The sequence below is a fragment of the Eptesicus fuscus genome, chromosome 22 (assembly GCF_027574615.1).
Source record: "Eptesicus fuscus isolate TK198812 chromosome 22, DD_ASM_mEF_20220401, whole genome shotgun sequence".
NCBI classification, from domain to species: Eukaryota; Metazoa; Chordata; class Mammalia; order Chiroptera; family Vespertilionidae; genus Eptesicus; species Eptesicus fuscus.
In genome coordinates, this window is record NC_072494.1 from 9586433 (window position 1) to 9603253 (window position 16821).

Here is a 16821-nt window from a genome sequence, read left to right on the forward strand (position 1 = left end):
AGTCTGGCCTTTGTCCACACAATACAGAGCATCTGGATATATGGTAAAAACATGCCGTCAAATACCCAGATGTTTGGAAACATCTGGGCCTTTTGGCACCCAGCAGCAACAGCAGCTGGATAATGGAATTAATTTTTCACTTTTCAGTCATCACTTGACATCGGATGGACAGAGCCCTAGCAGCCACAGTGGAAGCCCAGCCCATTGTCTGCTAGCGAGTCTTCCTTCCTCTCACAGGGGGAATTATCTGTCAATCATTTTACTAGTATTGTCGGAGAGAAGGGGAAGAAATTTGTCTCTTCTCAGCCCCACCGCACATCATCACTCCATGCCTCAGTTCTTTTCTTATTGAAAGAGCTAGTGGGAACTGACAATTTCTTTAACCTCCCCTGCCCCAGAGGTAGAGGAAGAATAAGTGTGTGGAGCTGCTTTCTCCACACTAGTCTGGAGGACCCGCCAAGGACTGGTTTCTTATCGGAACCGCTCTGTCTGGTTTGAGATCTGTTCCCTTCTCATTCTCTCCTGTAGTCTTTGCACCACTCTATTCACAACAAAGGCACAGTGGTGGCAATTTATGATCGCTGTCCCCGTGTTCCACAGAGGGCCGGTCATCTGTTTGTATTTTTTCTCGGGCAGCTTAGAATAACACTGCTGGGCCCCACTGGAGCGCTGGGCAGAAGGGCCATCTCCAGGGGCCGCCCCCGACGGCACAGTGTTCATCGTTATCTCTGATTATATCCGGCAGCTCGAGGTAACTTCCCGTGTTAATGAAGCTGCGGGACATCGCCGGGTGGCCGCAGCCATCAGCCGGTAGCGCTCTCCCCGAAGGACAAATCCAGGCAGAAGTGCGGGGGCTACAGTCACGGAGGGGCATCTGTGTCTGCACGCGCAAATTGGTGTGGCTTAATTAAAGTGTGTGTGTGTGTGTGTGTGTGTGTGTGTGTGCGCGCGTGTGTGTGCAAGCTGTTAGCCCAAAGGATGAAGGGAATGGATATGTTGGATGTTTCTGCTTTCGGTAGATTTCACGGAATAGAGACACAGCCCCCCAAGTCAGTGCAGTCAGAAAATATATCCGTCAATTTAGTGAAAACCAATTCCAGCGTGAGTGTTTGCTGGCGCCGCATAGACGCGGCCTAAGTGGCTGTGGGTCACGGCGGGTCAGTGAAGAGCCTGAGGTCGCAGGCCACGCGGTGTCCCCACCTCCCACCCCCCGGAGCTGTCACCCCCATCCTTCTCGTTCCTCCTCCTGCATGGAGGCTGCCGGGCTGTTGTCTCACACTGGCAGCCCCCTTCAGATGCTGGCTCTCCCTTCTCCTGGCCCAGTGGCCTCTCCCCTCCCCCCTTCTGCCTCTGTCCCCCTCCCGTCCCCCTCCCTCCCTCCCTTCACCTTCTCCCAGAGGAGGTGACAGACGGGCCTGTAATTTGGTTCCATTCGCTCGACTGGAGCAACACCTGCCCCCCTCCCCTGGGACCGAGGGTCTCATCCCTAACCATACAAGGAGCCAAAGACAAATCCGGGCCCTCATGCAAATGGGATGGCGACAGGGAGAGGGCCAGACCTGCCACACACAGCTTGCCTGCCGCTCGCTCCACACAAACCGGGGCAAGCCAATACCTCTTGAAGTCCGAACTGCTAAAATCACCGCAACTTTAATTAGGTTTCCAGAGTTTTTTAAAAAATTAATAATTAGCTATCGTGGTATATCTCCTCCCATGCACAGCACGTGACAATAGAAAGGAGTGTCTGGCGTTAAGCGATATCCATAAGAAGGTTCAGAAACAGAGCAAGGTGTAAGGACGAGGGGACATGAGCTGTGCGGGTGTGTGTGACAGGTGTAGGCCGTGGCACCTGTCCCACCGCGTCACAATGGGCGCGGGCCTCCGGGATGGGCGCATTTTCTCTGTGTACGGCGTTCACACCCACAACCCACACACAGTCTCTCTCATAAGCAGACTTGTTTCTTTTCACATTTGTTTAGACTTGCACAGGGACTAACCACTTAATTTTCAGAGCAGTCCCCAAAGTCTATGTGTGGTCAGGGCCATCCTGCCAGGGGGACCCATTCTGGAGCAGTGAGTCATGACGTCAGTATAGAACCTTCTAAAGCCACATGCAGGCCCACACCCCACATTCACGCCCCAGTCACCGGTGCTGCTCTGGCGTGTCACTTAACTTCCCTGTGTCTTGCACCTTCATCTGTAACTTAGAGCTTCTACCTCATTGGGTTGGGGGAGGATTAAGGGAGTTAATAATGGGAAGTGCCCGCGATGGGTAAGTGCTATGTCTGGGCAGTTGTTTGCTGATATTGTTACCAGTCACTAGGCTACAATGCAGGGCAGACAGCGTGGGGTCCCTGTGTGGATTGGTGTCACAGGCTGACGGGGTGTGAGACTGTGGGCGAGCCACGTAACCACTCCGAGTGCAAGGTTGTACCCCGTACTGGGGGCCTGAGGAGCTCTCCGAGATAGCCTAAGTGACAGATTTGTGACTGACAGGACCGCATCCCCCTCATTTTATTTTTAATCTTTGAAATCTGCATACGTTGGGCTTGGGCAGTGTGTCCCCTCTATCGTGTTCTGCCAGCTCTTCGCCCTCTCCTTCACCCTGGGCTGTGGTCAGCCAGGCGGCCACCACTAGCTACCCTGGGACACACACGGCCGCTGGGGACTGGGGACTGGCCTTCTGTACTGAAATGGCCAGTTCTCAGGCATGTCCAGCCATGGCAGCGCAGAGGGAGGGTGGCGACAGGGACATTCACATCCAACATGTGTGTCAGAGAAAGTGCCAGCCTTAAGGACAGCGGGGAAGGGGAGGGTGAATTCTTAAAATAGAAGGAAGACAACCAGAGGTGACCGCCGGGCAGGAGGAAAAGGTCACCGAAGCTGGGGGGGCGGGGTGGGGGGAGGAGGGGGGAGCTGGTTAGGCCAGCTGTGAATTCCCTCCAAACGTAGGTGCTCACTGGTGATGCTCGGGAAATGCTGTAACTGTCTCCCTGTTATGATGGTGCTTCCGTCATCTTACAGAAGGAGAAAGGGTCCTTTATCTTTCAGAGACTCGCTCATATGTTTATGGATGAAATGATGCTATGTTTGGGATTTGCTTCAAATAGCCCAGAGGGGTGGTGGGAAAGCAAGGAGAGTGTAAATGAAATGTCAGGCTATTAGAACCTGGTGTACATGTCCCTTAGCTTTTTGGATGTTCCTAAAGTTTCCATAACAGTATTTTTTTTTTTTTTTTTAAGTAGCTGTTCAGCCCTATCCAGATGGCTCAGTTGGTTGGAGCATTGTCATGTACGTCAAAAGGTTGTGGGTTCGATTCCTGGTCAGGGCACGTATGGGAGGCAGTTCATGCTGATAGATTTTCCCTCACTAGGCCCAATGATGGACTCACACCTGAAAAAGGCAGCCGAACCCCTGGCCCCCCACTCTGGTGGCAGACTCCGCCCCCAGCGCAGCTCCCCTGCCACTACTCAGACCAATCCAGCCCTCACTATCGTCAGTGCACCAGGCGCCCTCCATGCATCAGCTCTGGGAGATGTTCCTTTCATCTCCTGATCCCACTATCCTCTTCCTCCTGGTTATCCATCCTGGTCCCAGAGGATCCCTAGGGAGGACCTCCCCTCCGCCCACATTCACTAATCTAATCCTCTTCCCCGTAATTCAAGAAACTCCTGAAATCTCCCCTTTTCCTGATATTTTTTTCGGGAATGATCAGCAAAGACATTTGCAATTTCCTCCTGACCTGGTAATATGTAGCAAAATTGAATGGAAAGTTTCAACAATTTCTCCCTTCACTATCTCAAAAATCATTTAGCTGTTTAACTTTGGAAAAGGTTGCCTGACACAGGGCCGATATAGTTAAGTGCTACTTGAGCTCTTAACATGCACCAGACATGCGCCAAGTGCCTCATCAATTCATCTTCCTAACAGTGCTACAGGCTAGGTACTATTATCCCCCCATTCTGCAGGTAACAGAACTGAGGCACAGAATGAAATGATTTGTTCAAGGCCACAGCTGTTAGCAGGAGACCCGGGGTTGGGGCACAGGCATGCTTTGTCGTCCGTGCTCCTGGCCACCCTGCAGTAGTGCCTGTCCCCGGCCTCAGTGCTCTGGGAAAACCAAGGTGGAGAGAGAGCAGGTATAGGCCAGGCCTCCCACGTGGAGTGGAGAGGGGCTTTCTGACTTTATATGTGTGTTTATGTTTATTCCACAGATTACTATTTACTTACCTATAATGTGTTCTGTCTTATAGGACAAAGGCTATTTGCTTGACTTTCTCTAGAGCTAATAATGTGTCACATGCTGATGAATACCATTGGTGGAGACCACGAATCATTAATATGTCAATGCATTATCGCTGCATTATTATTTGTGGCTCCTCCTATGCATGATATAATTACGAAGGTAATAATAGCTCATATTTATTGAGCACTTGTTATAGTCTTTCTATTCTGGCCAGCACTCTACATCAGCGGTCACCAACCTTTCGGACCTCACGGGCCACCAGTGGTCCACGGACCACTGGTTGGCGACCGCTGCTCTACATTATCCCCTGGGAACCTCACAGCAAGCACATGAGATAGGTACCTATATGGTCCCCTCCCCTCACTTGAAAACTGGAGGCTGAAGTGACTTGTTCAGCATCACACGTTCAGAATAGGTTGGAGCCATGGTGTGAAGCTGGCCCCAGACTCCTGGGTCTCAAACACAGGGATGGGAGAAGCGCATCAACTTGGCCTCATGATGTTTGTATGGGACTTGGAGCAGAGCAGCTAACACCGCCCAGAGAAATTGAGGGAAACTTCGTAGAGCGGTTACATTTGAGTTGGGTGACAATGGAGTAATGGAAACTTGCAGGGCAGAAAGTCAGGCTGGAGGACAACATACCAGGCAGAGGGACAGCAAGTGCGAAGGCACAGGTTACCCAGGAGCAGGCAGCACCCGGCTGGGTGGCTCGGTTGGTTGGAGTGTCTTCCCATACACTGAAAGTTTGCGGGTTTGATTCCCAGTTAGGGCACATACCGAGGTTGTGTGTCCCATCCCTGGTCGCGGCATGTATGGAAGGCAACCGATAAATATTTTCTCTCTCTCTCTCTCTCTCTCTCTCTCTCTCTCTCTCTCTCTCTCTAAAAATCAATAAACATATCCTCAGGTGAGGATTTTAAAAAATAATAAAGGATCAGGCATCTGCAGGGAAGTGAGGAAATCGGAATTTGGCAGGAACTCAGGGAGAGAGGCTGAAATGATGCTGGAGGGTGTGTAGAACAAGATTCTGAAAGATTTCTGTGCCCAGAGAAAGAATGTGTGTGTGTGTGTGTGTGTGTGTGTGTGTGTGTGTGTGTGTGTGTTTTATAGACAATGAGGAATGGAGAATGTTTTCAGGCAGGGGTGACATGCTAACTTTCAAAGATGGTTCTTGGGGCAGTGTGAGGACCGACCTCCATGTGCCAAGGGATGGCGGGGAGTGGGGGGGACCGTGGAGCCAGACCCACCTGTGTGCTGGTGAACAGTCAGGATGTGGACAGTGGCAGGCTAGTCCCGTGTCCCTGAGGAGGGACTCCAGTGTCTTTCGTGCACTTGACCTGGCGAGCAGAGCACAGGCTCAGTCCCCCCTACATGTGTCCCCAGTCGGGTGGCTGGCGCTGAAGCTTCCGTAAGCACCTGGGTGGAGAGATGGGGTGCAGGGACCGAGGGTAGGGTTGTGCATGGTACCCGACTGGTGCAAATGAAAATGGTAGAGTGTAAGGACAGGTACTTTGATAAACCCACAAACGTGGCTTCGTGACCCTTGGGCAAGTTATAACGCCCTCTGAGCCTAAGTTCCCTGTATGTTAAATGGAAAGAAAAGTACCTACCTCATTGGGTTGTGTAAACTCAATGAGATAATTCATGGAAAGCATGTAATCAGAAAGCATGGAGCACACACTCATACATGTTAGCTCTCAATATCCCCACTACTACCTATAATGAAGGAGATAGCCCTCTGGGAAAGGGTATTAGCTGTGTATGCTCTCAAGTCGGTGTCCCCTCCTCCTTGGCTCCTGCCTACCCAAACCTCAGCGGGTGAAAATCCAGATCCAGAGGTGGACAGAAGGGGTGGGGACTGGATAAGTCTCAGCATCACAGAGGTCACCTCTGTCCTTACCAGATCAGAGCAGTCTGGGGACACCTGTTCATGGGGCAGGGCCACTGGAGGAAGCCCCACGCACAGGGTTCACGTGGGAAGCAGGTGTTTCCCGCCCAGCCCTCCACCTCTCTGCAGCCTCATTTCTTTCAGACCCACTTGCCCTGTCTTCAGCCTGCTCTTCCTTTCCGGAACCATCCTGCCACCCTCAGTCTCAGCTGCTGCCCCTCCCCTTGCTAAGGACTTTTGCCCCTTTTCTCTGGATGTTTCCAGCAGTGGCAGAAATCAGGCAAACCTCTGGGCATGGAGGTTCCCAGCACAGGTGGCCTTGTCAGCTGGGCCAGGTGGGACTAGAGTTTTCTGGGGAGCAGTAATGCCCTGGCCATCTGAGCAGCTGGGGCAGAGAGGAGAAGGTGAGAGCAGCAGCAGAAGGAACTGAGGCCCCGGGTCTGCCTAGGGAGAGAGCAAGCTGGGGGGAGGGACCATGGTGTTGCCAGTGGGGGATGGAGAGTGATTGGCACAGGGTGTTTTGGTGGCATGGGCACAGCACAGGTTAACAGGTGTCAGCGACTGCGGAGGCTGCTGGGTAGGCAGATCGATCTAAAATAAACCCCCACCAGCACTCCGGCTACCATCTTCACAGCATTTAGTAAAACCTGAAATTAAGTTTATCTCTTCGTTGTCAGTGTACTGCTCTTCTCCAGTAGGTTTTGTCTCATCTGGGGCTCTATTTTTAGCATCTCAAACAATGCCCAGCACACAGTAGGTCCTCAATAAATATTTGCTGAATGGAAGACTGAAAGATCACCATCATCACTGTTCAAAGAAGCATCATTACTCCCTTACTACGGCCGAGGAGCCACGGAGCCCATGCTGCGTGCGGGGATTAGTCAGTCACTCTCTGGTCTACCAGTGTCACAGCGCTGCCTCTCTCTTTGGAGGGTGCCCAACAGCCTTGGGTCTGAAATGACCCTGCAAAGATCCCCTCCTGGGACCACGCAGGCTGTGTAGCTGGGAGGGGTTTTGATCTTTGTCTGTGTCTATGCCCTAAGTCCAACTCCAAGGGCGAGGGCCTTCGTCTAGGGCGGTGAGCGAATAGGTGCCTCCCAGAGTCAGTGGCAGAACTGTGTCGGTCGGTTGGAAGTTAGGCTCATAAACCAGGAAAAGGAGGCCCTCATTTCCTTGGCGTTGGAGCAAGGCCGCGTTTCCCGTCCTGTAACAGAGAAGTGCTATGAAGACTGGGAGTAGCATCTCTCCCAGGCCTAGAGGGGCAAGACCTGCAAGCCCTCAGCCTCCAGGTAGCAGGTGTCTGCAGGCTGACGTAACCAGCCGCAGCTGCCGTGACCGGGGCTCTGTCCAGACACAAGGCCAAAGAAGGCACCATTCTGTTTCGTGTCCCTTGTGCATCCCTACTGAGCACCTCCCCATGAGGAGTGGGAAGCCTCACTTACTAGGCTTCTGTGAACCTAACTACAAGATACCTGGGTGAACGTGGAAAACGCTCACAATCTCAATGCCACATGTTATAGGCACAAAACCAAGCATCCACCTAATTGCATTTTTTACTCTGCAACCAGATTGGGTGTGATATAGTCCATATTTCATAAAATTCTCTATATGTGTGCATGTAGTTTTTAAGTTATGCTTGTCTCCTGCTGGTAGACAGAGTATTTCACATTGTTAGACTATTAGCTTTTGTAGATGACATTCTTCATATCTCAAGGTTGGCCCAGGGCTAAATTTTTTTCTCTTGTTTGCAGGTGTCATGTCCTGGTTAGACGTTTGACACCTTGTTCTTAATAAGTGCCACGAGGCTGGGCGTCATCGTATCAGGGCCTTCTTCCCACATAGCCACGTGACGGCGCAGGGACCGAAACTCCCTGGGCCTCAGGTTCCCGGCTCTAATTTGAAGAGGTTGGGTTAGTCACTAAGTTTCCTTTCAGAGCAGAAGAATCTCTGATTCAGTAATATTTTCCCGTGAACCTATGATCTTTCCTCATGGAGGGAACATGATCTGTGCCACCATCCCAGCTAGGGACTGATGAGTGCTCAAGTTTAGGAAGAGCATCACATATCCCATGATAAATAGGTTACGGCTCTGTTATGTTTTCTTTCATAGTTCCTTCCTGAGGAATGGAGTCTGTCACGCTCGTTCATGCTCAGCCAGCATGCTCATTTTTTTTTTTTTGACAGTATCCTTAAAATAAAGGAGAGAGCTTTACTTGATACCTTTATTTATATGCAAAACAGCGCACCGTTCATGAGATATGAAAAACTCGTCAGATAGAAACCAGATTATATCTATTTCACTACAAAATATTGCATTATATAAAGCAACAGAGACACAAAAAAACCCTGAAAAAGACTAAAATCTTTGGATAGCAGGTGTGGTTTCCCCCCTCCCCCCCATCTCTAAAATACACTCCTCGTTTTAAGAGTTTCACAGCTGAGAACATGAAACATTTTCAGGTTATAGACTTTTCTTTTTGGTTGTCACAGAGGAAAGTAGTTTCTGAATTCTTTTTTTTTAGGAAAATAACTTAATTTCCTAAAATCATCCCAGGCACAAACATCACACACACACGCACACACACAAAGAAGCTACTTGCCTTATAAACAGTTTGTAAAGTACTTTTCAGACATAACTACAGATAAGAATAACAACACTTACTTTTTTAAAAAACTATAATAGTGAAGTGTTAGTGTTGCTGATCTCACCACAAACAAACATCTTAATATATAAAATATGTTTAGAAACAGGGAGAAGTGGGAACTTTGTTATGCAAGTGCAATATAATTAGAGCCAAAAGAAAGACCACAGTATAATCTCAACAAACACGTAAAAAGTATTATTCCACAGGAAAAAGTGTAAACACTTGACTATAAATTAATTGGCACAGAGTATCCAAAGTAAAATTATCACCACTCTGAAAAATAAATGTCTTGGAAAAAATACTCTACTCCTTCTAACATAAATAAAAATAGGTTGTCTTTTTCTAACTGCACCTATGGGTCCACGCGTTTAAGGTCACAAATAGATGTTTTTGGATATATAAAGGGGCACTTTGCCTGAAAACACAGTCATATTAAGTTTTCCATTTAAATATGGATTTTCCTGTCTACACTAGAGTCATACTTCAGGGTTCAGTTCCCACCGAGCTCAGATCGTCCCACACCGCCTCTGCTTGTTCTCATCATACCTTTTTGAGCTTACCAAGTATGCATTTGGATTCTAATCTATCTTTCTTTTCGAATCTGAATAGAAAGTTTCCTGTTCCACCTTCATGTGCCTAAAATCTCTACCCGGGAGGACATTCCCTCCTTCCCCTCTGGATGTTTGGTGATTTGTCAATTAGAAAAATCCAGATCGGCTAAAGTTATGAGCCTATACTCGGAGCTTCTGCCCTCATTTTTTCAAAACTTGAAGATTCGTGGGGGATAAACTAAGGAGAACACCAAGTCTCCAATGAGCTAAATGAAACACCCTTAAAGGGATTCTAACTCAGGGAGGGGAGGCCTGGGGGTGGCCAATCTCCAGTGCCTCCCGGAGGTCCGCAGGCCTGGGAAATGCCCCCTGCAAGCCCCACAGCTTGCCAGACAACCCCACCTTCCAGAATAGGAAACCTTCCCTTGTCTCCCTGCTGGTCCGAGAGAACGCAACACGTTGATAACTTCTTCCATGGTCCGAGTCTCCCGGGTCCGTCTCGGTCCCCCGACATCCAGACCCGCAGCCTCTGGCAGCGCGCCCGCCCCTACACGTCCAGGACGTGGTTGAGATAAGAGATGTAGCAGATGGCCAGGCGCAGGATCTCGATCTTGGAGAGCTTCTTGTCCGGGGGCAGCGTGGGCAGCAGTTTGCGGAGCTCGGCAAAGGCCAAGTTGAAGGCCTCCACGCGGATGCGCTCGCGGGTGGCGTGAGCCGACCTGTACTTGGCCGTGGCACGCCGGCGGCGGCGCTTCTCCTCGCGGCTCAGCTGCTGCGGGTGCGGGTAGAGTGCGGCCCGGCCGCCGCCCTTGCCGTCGCCCTCGGCCTCCTCCACCGGCTCCAGGTCCGACACGTTGCCCAGCACCTTGGCGTCCGCGCCGCTCAAGGACTCCGGATCCGAGTGCGCCGAGCTAGGGTGGTCCGAGTCGGCGGCTTGGTCTGGACTCAGCATCATTTTGGAGGCTGAGGGGGAGTCAGAAAATCAATCAATAAAAGGAATCAGGGCCTTTGATAGGTGCGGGAGCGGGGGAGGGCCTCCCCCACAGAGCCTCGGCGTCCGGCCTCCTTCCCACCGCAGGTCCGCGCGCTCGGCGGAGCCGGCCCCGCGGGGAGGGAGCCCTCTCTCCTAGGCAGGGCCGCATCCTGGACCTGATACCTCGGCCTGCAGGAGGCCCAGCCCGGCCTGTGGGCCCGGCCCGGGGACGACCGCAAGCCTGTGACGCCTGGGTTCTGTGCGCCTCGGGCCATAGACCAACTCCATCATTCTGCCTTCCTCACTTCATTTCCTTCGTTGACAAATGACGAAGGATGAACACATCTGGCTTGGGGGGCGGGGGAGGGAGGAGAGAAGGGGAAGGAATCCGGCCCGCGGGCCTCGCGCTGTTCTGGGGCACAGGGTGGGGCACCCAGGGCTGGAGAGGGGTCCGGCCCCGCGGGCAGACGGGGAGCAGGCCCAGAGCTCGAAGGCGTCCTGGTCCCCCCCAGTGCTTCTCTGAAGTCATAAAGAAATGACTAAACAAACGTGGAGGCTCCTTTCAGCACAACAGAGACGCTCGTGCCCTCGCAGGCTCCCGAAGCACCATCTGTCACGCAGACAGCCACACACATCAGGGACCCGGGGACGCGGAGACTCGCGATAAGACAATGCGCCCGGCAACCTGCCACCACTCCCGGGAAAACGCTGGCGGCCGGGGCGCTGCCGGAGGCTGGGGAGGAAGGGAAAGGCAGGGCGCGGGGCCGGAGGAGGTGGGCAGGCCTGGCCTGAGCTGCACCTCTGCCCGCAAAGTTTGGGTGCTGGGGGGCCAAAGGCCAGAGCCCGTCGCCCTCCCGGACGGACGGCCTGGCCAAGGCCCTGCAGGTCTGTCCCCAGCTTTCCTCTAACGCTGGCTTCCTGGAAAGGTCCCCTTGTCCAGCTCCTCCGGCGTCTAGAGTTCGCCTACTGCGCGCCTTTAGGAAGGGAGCGACCCATGATCGCTGGGCTCCGGGGGAATTCGGCGTCTGGAAAGGGGCCGGCACCTGCAGGTACGGAGCGCAACTACTGCGGGCGCCCCGGGAGCAAGGACCAGGCTGGGAGCCTGGGGCCCTGCGTGTGCAGCCGGAGCGACCTGGCCGGGGAGAAACCCGCATGGGCGCCGGGGTTTGCTTCCAGAGACAAAAGCGGGGATGCGCGATCCGCTCCTAGCACCGCACTGGCTTTGGAGCGAATTTGGCTTCAAGACGGCTTTCATTTCCCTGCGAGGAAAACAAGTCCTCTAAGGGAAAATAAAAACAAACCTCCAAGTGAACTGCATGTGATTCCCTGCGGGCTTTTAACGGATACGTTTATAAGTAGAGCAACTTGCACCTACACTCCGCTTGAAAGGGTATAAATAAATAAGCCAGAAAATCAGAACAAGCCACTACAGTTGTAGCTCAGGCAAAAAGTTCCTGGATTGCCCTCCAAGCATGATAAATTCTCCTCCAGATATCTTTTAAAAATATTCATAAATAACACGTTGTGTGTGTATTTTATTTAACATTTGCCTGAAATGCATCTGTCAATGCAATATGAACAAACTAACTTAGTTCCACACTGGAAAATAATTATTTAAAGGAGCCTTACCTTGAAAAAGCCTTTTCGATAATCTTTTCTCCAATCTTTTAGAGTTAAAATTCCAGGGAATACAGGGGAGGGACTCCGAAATATATTAAAAGCAGAAAATATTTATTACATTCAAATATGAAAAAGCAGCTTTCATCTTGCCGGTGTCCACACTGAGGGACGATAATATCAGGATGTGGACGGTGTCAGTGATTGTTTACTTAGCTGACAGATCAAAACGCCTTTGCCTTTTAATTGTTCGCAAACATTTCAGGAAATCTGTTGTTGATTTTTCTTCCCCCAAAAAAACCACACGAGGTGTTGAAAAGTCTCCTGCCTTTTCTCCTCTTCTAGGTCTCTATAAATAACAAAAGAGATGCAGAGATAACACGGTCACATCAAAGGGCTGATTCCTCCACTTTCTAATAGCAGAAGAATCAATAAGAAAGATGGTTAGGATAAGATACGGCTCCTGTAGGATTCCTTTTCCTCCCCTTAATAGGGCTGAGCAGAAACTGGGAAGTACAAGGCGGAGATGCGATCTGGCTCAGAAGTGATTTTTTTTTTTTTTTTTTTGAGATAAGGCTTTGTTCAGCTGATGTCTCCCCAGTTCCCAGGAACACAATACTATAACTCGGGGCTAAGCGTGTCTCTTCCTCTTCCCGCATTTACTTGTATGTTGTATAAACAGACACCTATTTCCAGTTTCAAAGTCTTTCAAGGCTTGGTTACATCGCCCACCCCCAACCCCCTCCTTTCTTTACCTTGTAGCAAAATAGACATAGTCAGTGGCTTGGAGATGCTTGGAGAAAGGGTGGTGGAAAGTGAACGTCTCCAGTAGGAACAGTGGCAGGGAAGCTGAGAAAGACGGGAGAGGGTGGCAGAGCCCAGCAAAGAGGCAGAGATGCGCGCGTGGCTTCTTAGCTCTCCTGGTACCAATTGATTCAGCCTGGAGATGGTGGAAGAGATAAAGGCTTAAGAAGGGGGATGGAATTTTTTTCCCCTAAATTGATATTTAATGGGAAATCCTATTGGACAGAAACCTGGACATGAGTCACTTAATTGGACTTGACATCTGTCACAGTGTTGGAGTTTTCACAGCCCAAATATTTTAGCAGATCGGATTCCCACTGAATCTGTGCCATAAAATATAACCGTTGAAAGCAGTCCATGATAGAAACTTTAGCCTCTAAGCAGAATATGTAGCCATAATCAAGACTGATTCTCTCTTTCTGACTATTGATGCACGTAAACAACATATTGACTATGGAAAAATTATCCTGGCATATTATGAAACCAGCATCTTCCTGTAATGTGTAGGAAAATATTTGTGTCCAGAACATGGAAATATATACTGTATGTGGTACTGCAATAAACATATTCAGATATGCACTAGCCACCCTTTTTAGTGGCCATTTCCACTTTAAAGAACACCTCAGCAAGGCTTGATTAAGCTTATTCCCATTTTTCAGAGCTATCTTGCCACTGGAGTAATTTTCCAATATATGATTAAAAAACACCTTTCAATAGATTGTCATAGGTGGAGCTGGGAACAGAATCCAGGCATTATAATGGCAGGGATCACTATACGAGACCATTGGACTTTATAAATTTGTTTTCCTCTTTACCCTCTCATTCATTCAGCTTAAACTGTGGCATCCCCCATGTGTTGATTATGCTGCTCATTCTTGCTTATTTTCATCTCTATTTCGCTGTGTGGCAGTGCATTGGGCCAGGATGTAAACACATACAAATCACCAGTGTATTCCAACACGTAATGCCTTTGCCTTACGCGACCCCATGCCTCTGAATTTATCTGCCTTATAACAAAAGGGAAAATCTAGTTCAATTATTTTGCCACTGTGAGCCACCATCAATTACATATTATTTGCAATTATTTTAGCTTTTTTTTTTTTGATAGTGCAAGCATGAAAGAAATAGAGTATTATTGCTCACCGCCACCCTCCTCCCCCCCCCCTCCCCCCGCAAGTCCCTGGGGGAACTTTGGTGGAAAGAGGAGCCCTCACTTGCCATCTGAGCTCAGTTTTGCCGGAAACACAGCCTGTCATCAGGGGAGGGGGTTGGTCAGGCCGCCCCTGGGCGTGACCCTCTGGGTTCCTCATGGCTGCCACCAGTCCTGTGTGCCTTTGCACACATTTTTCATTCTGCGGGAGATTCCTGGATCAGCAAGGGGTGGGGTGAGAGCATGGGGTGCCTCCACCAAAAATGGGCACCAGCACTTTCCAGCTTCACCTCCTCTGCACCCCAGCACAGAGGGACATTTTTTAAAATATATATTTTATTAATTTTTTACAGAGAGGAAGGGAATGGGATAGAGAGCTAGAAACATAGATGAGAGAAACATCGATCAGCTGCCTCCTGCACACTCCCCACTGGGGATGTGCCCGCAACCAAGGTACATGCCCTTGACCGGAATCGAACCTGGGACTCTTCAGTCCGCAGGCCGATGCTCTATCCACTGAGCCAAACCAGTCAGGGCTAGAGGGACATTTAAGTGGAGGCAGGAGCCAGCCACATTCAGGCGGCCATGGGAACAGGTGAGTGGGTGAACTAACTCCTCCAGGTGGTGAAGATAGGGAGAGGGAGGTGTCCCCAGCCTGGCCGGGAGCAGCCATCACTGTGCATTCACCCACACAGAACCCGGAGTGAGCACACAGCCGTGCACGCAGGGCTACCTGTGTTCTGCACCTCCCGCTCCTCACACAGGCCAGCGGGCTCTGTTGCACCACTACACGGATGGGCAGGTTGAAAAGCCTGGTGGACCTAACCACCACAGTCCACATGGCAGCTGCTATGGTGGAAAGTGACTGGTGTCTGTGTTTACCCTGCTGTTGGGGGAGGGGGGACAATGAGGGGGCACCCCAGGACAGGTTGGAGTCTACTATGGTGTGTGTGCATCTAGACACATTCTCTCTTCCATTCGCGCTTTCTGATTCCGCACTTACAACCTGCGGGTGCATAAATTCATACACGAGGAAGCTATGTAAACAGTACACACTCAGACCCATATATAGTCACGTCTGGACACACTGTCATGGTCACAGGCATGGACTCACACTCACACATGCCTTCTCTCTTCCAGGAAGGCCTTCCTGTCCCCTGCTGCCACCCCTCAGACCTCCTGGCACAAATGGCCCTTCCTTCTGTGCCCCATAAGCCCTCTCTTCGAATCTCCCCACGACACATTGTGTACCATGATTCTTGGTTTCCGTACTTGTGTCTCCCACTGGGCTGTGATGCTTCCGGGGAAGGTCTGTAGCTATACCTCAGCCCTGGTGTCTGAGTGTGACATATTATATGTACTCAGTGTATTTATGTTGACCGGCTTCCTGTGCACAGAGGCACCCAGGATGTTTGTGAACAGAAACACTTCCACCTAAAGACACCCATGGTTTCAGCTGTACCACTTTCCTGTCCTTGTGAGGACAGTAACCCTGCCCTACTCACTCTACCGGCTGGTTATCTGAAAGTGTTTTATAAAATACAAAGCACCATACAAGCGAAACTATTGTGGAATATTAGGAGGTAACTAGTGATTTAGAAAGCCAGACTTTCTGGCTCTATCTTATGCTACCTGTGTGAATTTAAGTGAGTTACTTAGCCTTTCTGGACCTCAGTTTTCTATCTGCAAAATGGAAATATAAAAAGTATGTTGTTATGTAATGTCCTATGTTTTTTTCTAAAGATTAGCAAGATAATCTGTTATCTTAAATTAAGATTAAATTAATGCCAGAACTCATGCTCCATAGTGTTGGTTATTAATATTATTAATAACATTGTTATTATTCAATATAAATACATATTGAGAGTCAGAAATATATATGAAATTACATGACAGTAATATATCTAGTATATTCACTCAGTGTGTGTGTGTGTGTGTGTGTGTGTGTGTTGCCTGGACACAGTTATGGTCACAAACATGGATTTGCACTCACATATATGCATTTTCTCATACTTCACACAGATTCACTCATTTTATCTTCACCACAGGCTGTGAGGTAGGTGCTGCTCTTGTCCCAATTTTGCATATAAGGAAACTGAGACATGGAGAAGATGGAAATCTACTCAAGTTCATATAGCTAATAAATGATGGGGCCAAGAGTTAGACGCAGGTGTTCTAAATTTAGAAACTACAACCACAATGTCTTAGCTTCTATTGTCATGGTGTCCTACACAAATACACTCATGCAGAAGAATTAGTCACCAAGCGACGTGCATGCTCTGAGGGAGAAAAAGACAAGCATTTAGACTGAAGCTATATCCCACCTGTTAATGTTTTTCCTCAGGGGAAAAAAATGTTCCTCTAATATTTCCTGGTAATTCTGAAGGTAGGAGTATATTTCTTGGACTCAACAGATAGTAGGAAGAGGTGCCTTGAATGTTGGTGAGACACCAAGAGAGCATTTTGCACCGGAAAATGGAAAATCCAAGCCTCCACAAGGACTCGATCTGATTTCTTATGATAGAGTTCTAGCAGGACCTTCCAGTGGATCACAATGAAAGCTGATAGCACGGTCCCTGGGGTTCACCAGGCTGCTGCCCCTTGGTCTGTCACATCTGTTCACGTTTCCGGGTGCCAGGATGCGATGAGGACCTGTTTACTCAGAAGACGGTGGCCATGGTGCCTGAGTGCTTTAACCAGTTCTTGAGGTGGGTCTGCGTCTCACCACTGAAAAGCAAACATTGTCCTGTTTCCCTTTTCGTACAGTCTCAAGGCGATGCTCCATAGGTTAGAGCACTCCCCTCTCGTAAAAGCTCTTGTTTGCTAGGTCGGTAGGATTAGGGGTGATTTTTTTTATCCTTTCAAAAATATTCTTTAATGTTGACAGGAAATTCTTTCACAAATAAGCATTTTTTAAAAGGTTACAAAAAGGTCATTTCCAGGAGGA

General features: G+C 49.6%; 1 protein-coding gene across 1 annotated transcript; it reads right to left on the bottom strand.

Moving 5' to 3' along the window:
• Positions 1-7306: 7306 nt before the first annotated feature.
• NHLH2 (nescient helix-loop-helix 2) lies at positions 7307-10285 on the bottom strand. Its single transcript, XM_054712101.1, has 2 exons — positions 9733-10285; positions 7307-7338 (listed from the first exon to the last, which is right to left on the bottom strand). Exon 1 carries the CDS (start codon positions 10283-10285, stop codon positions 9878-9880), a length of 408 nt encoding a protein of 135 aa, XP_054568076.1. The 3' UTR covers positions 7307-7338; positions 9733-9877.
• Between the last annotated feature and the right edge of the window lie 6536 nt (positions 10286-16821).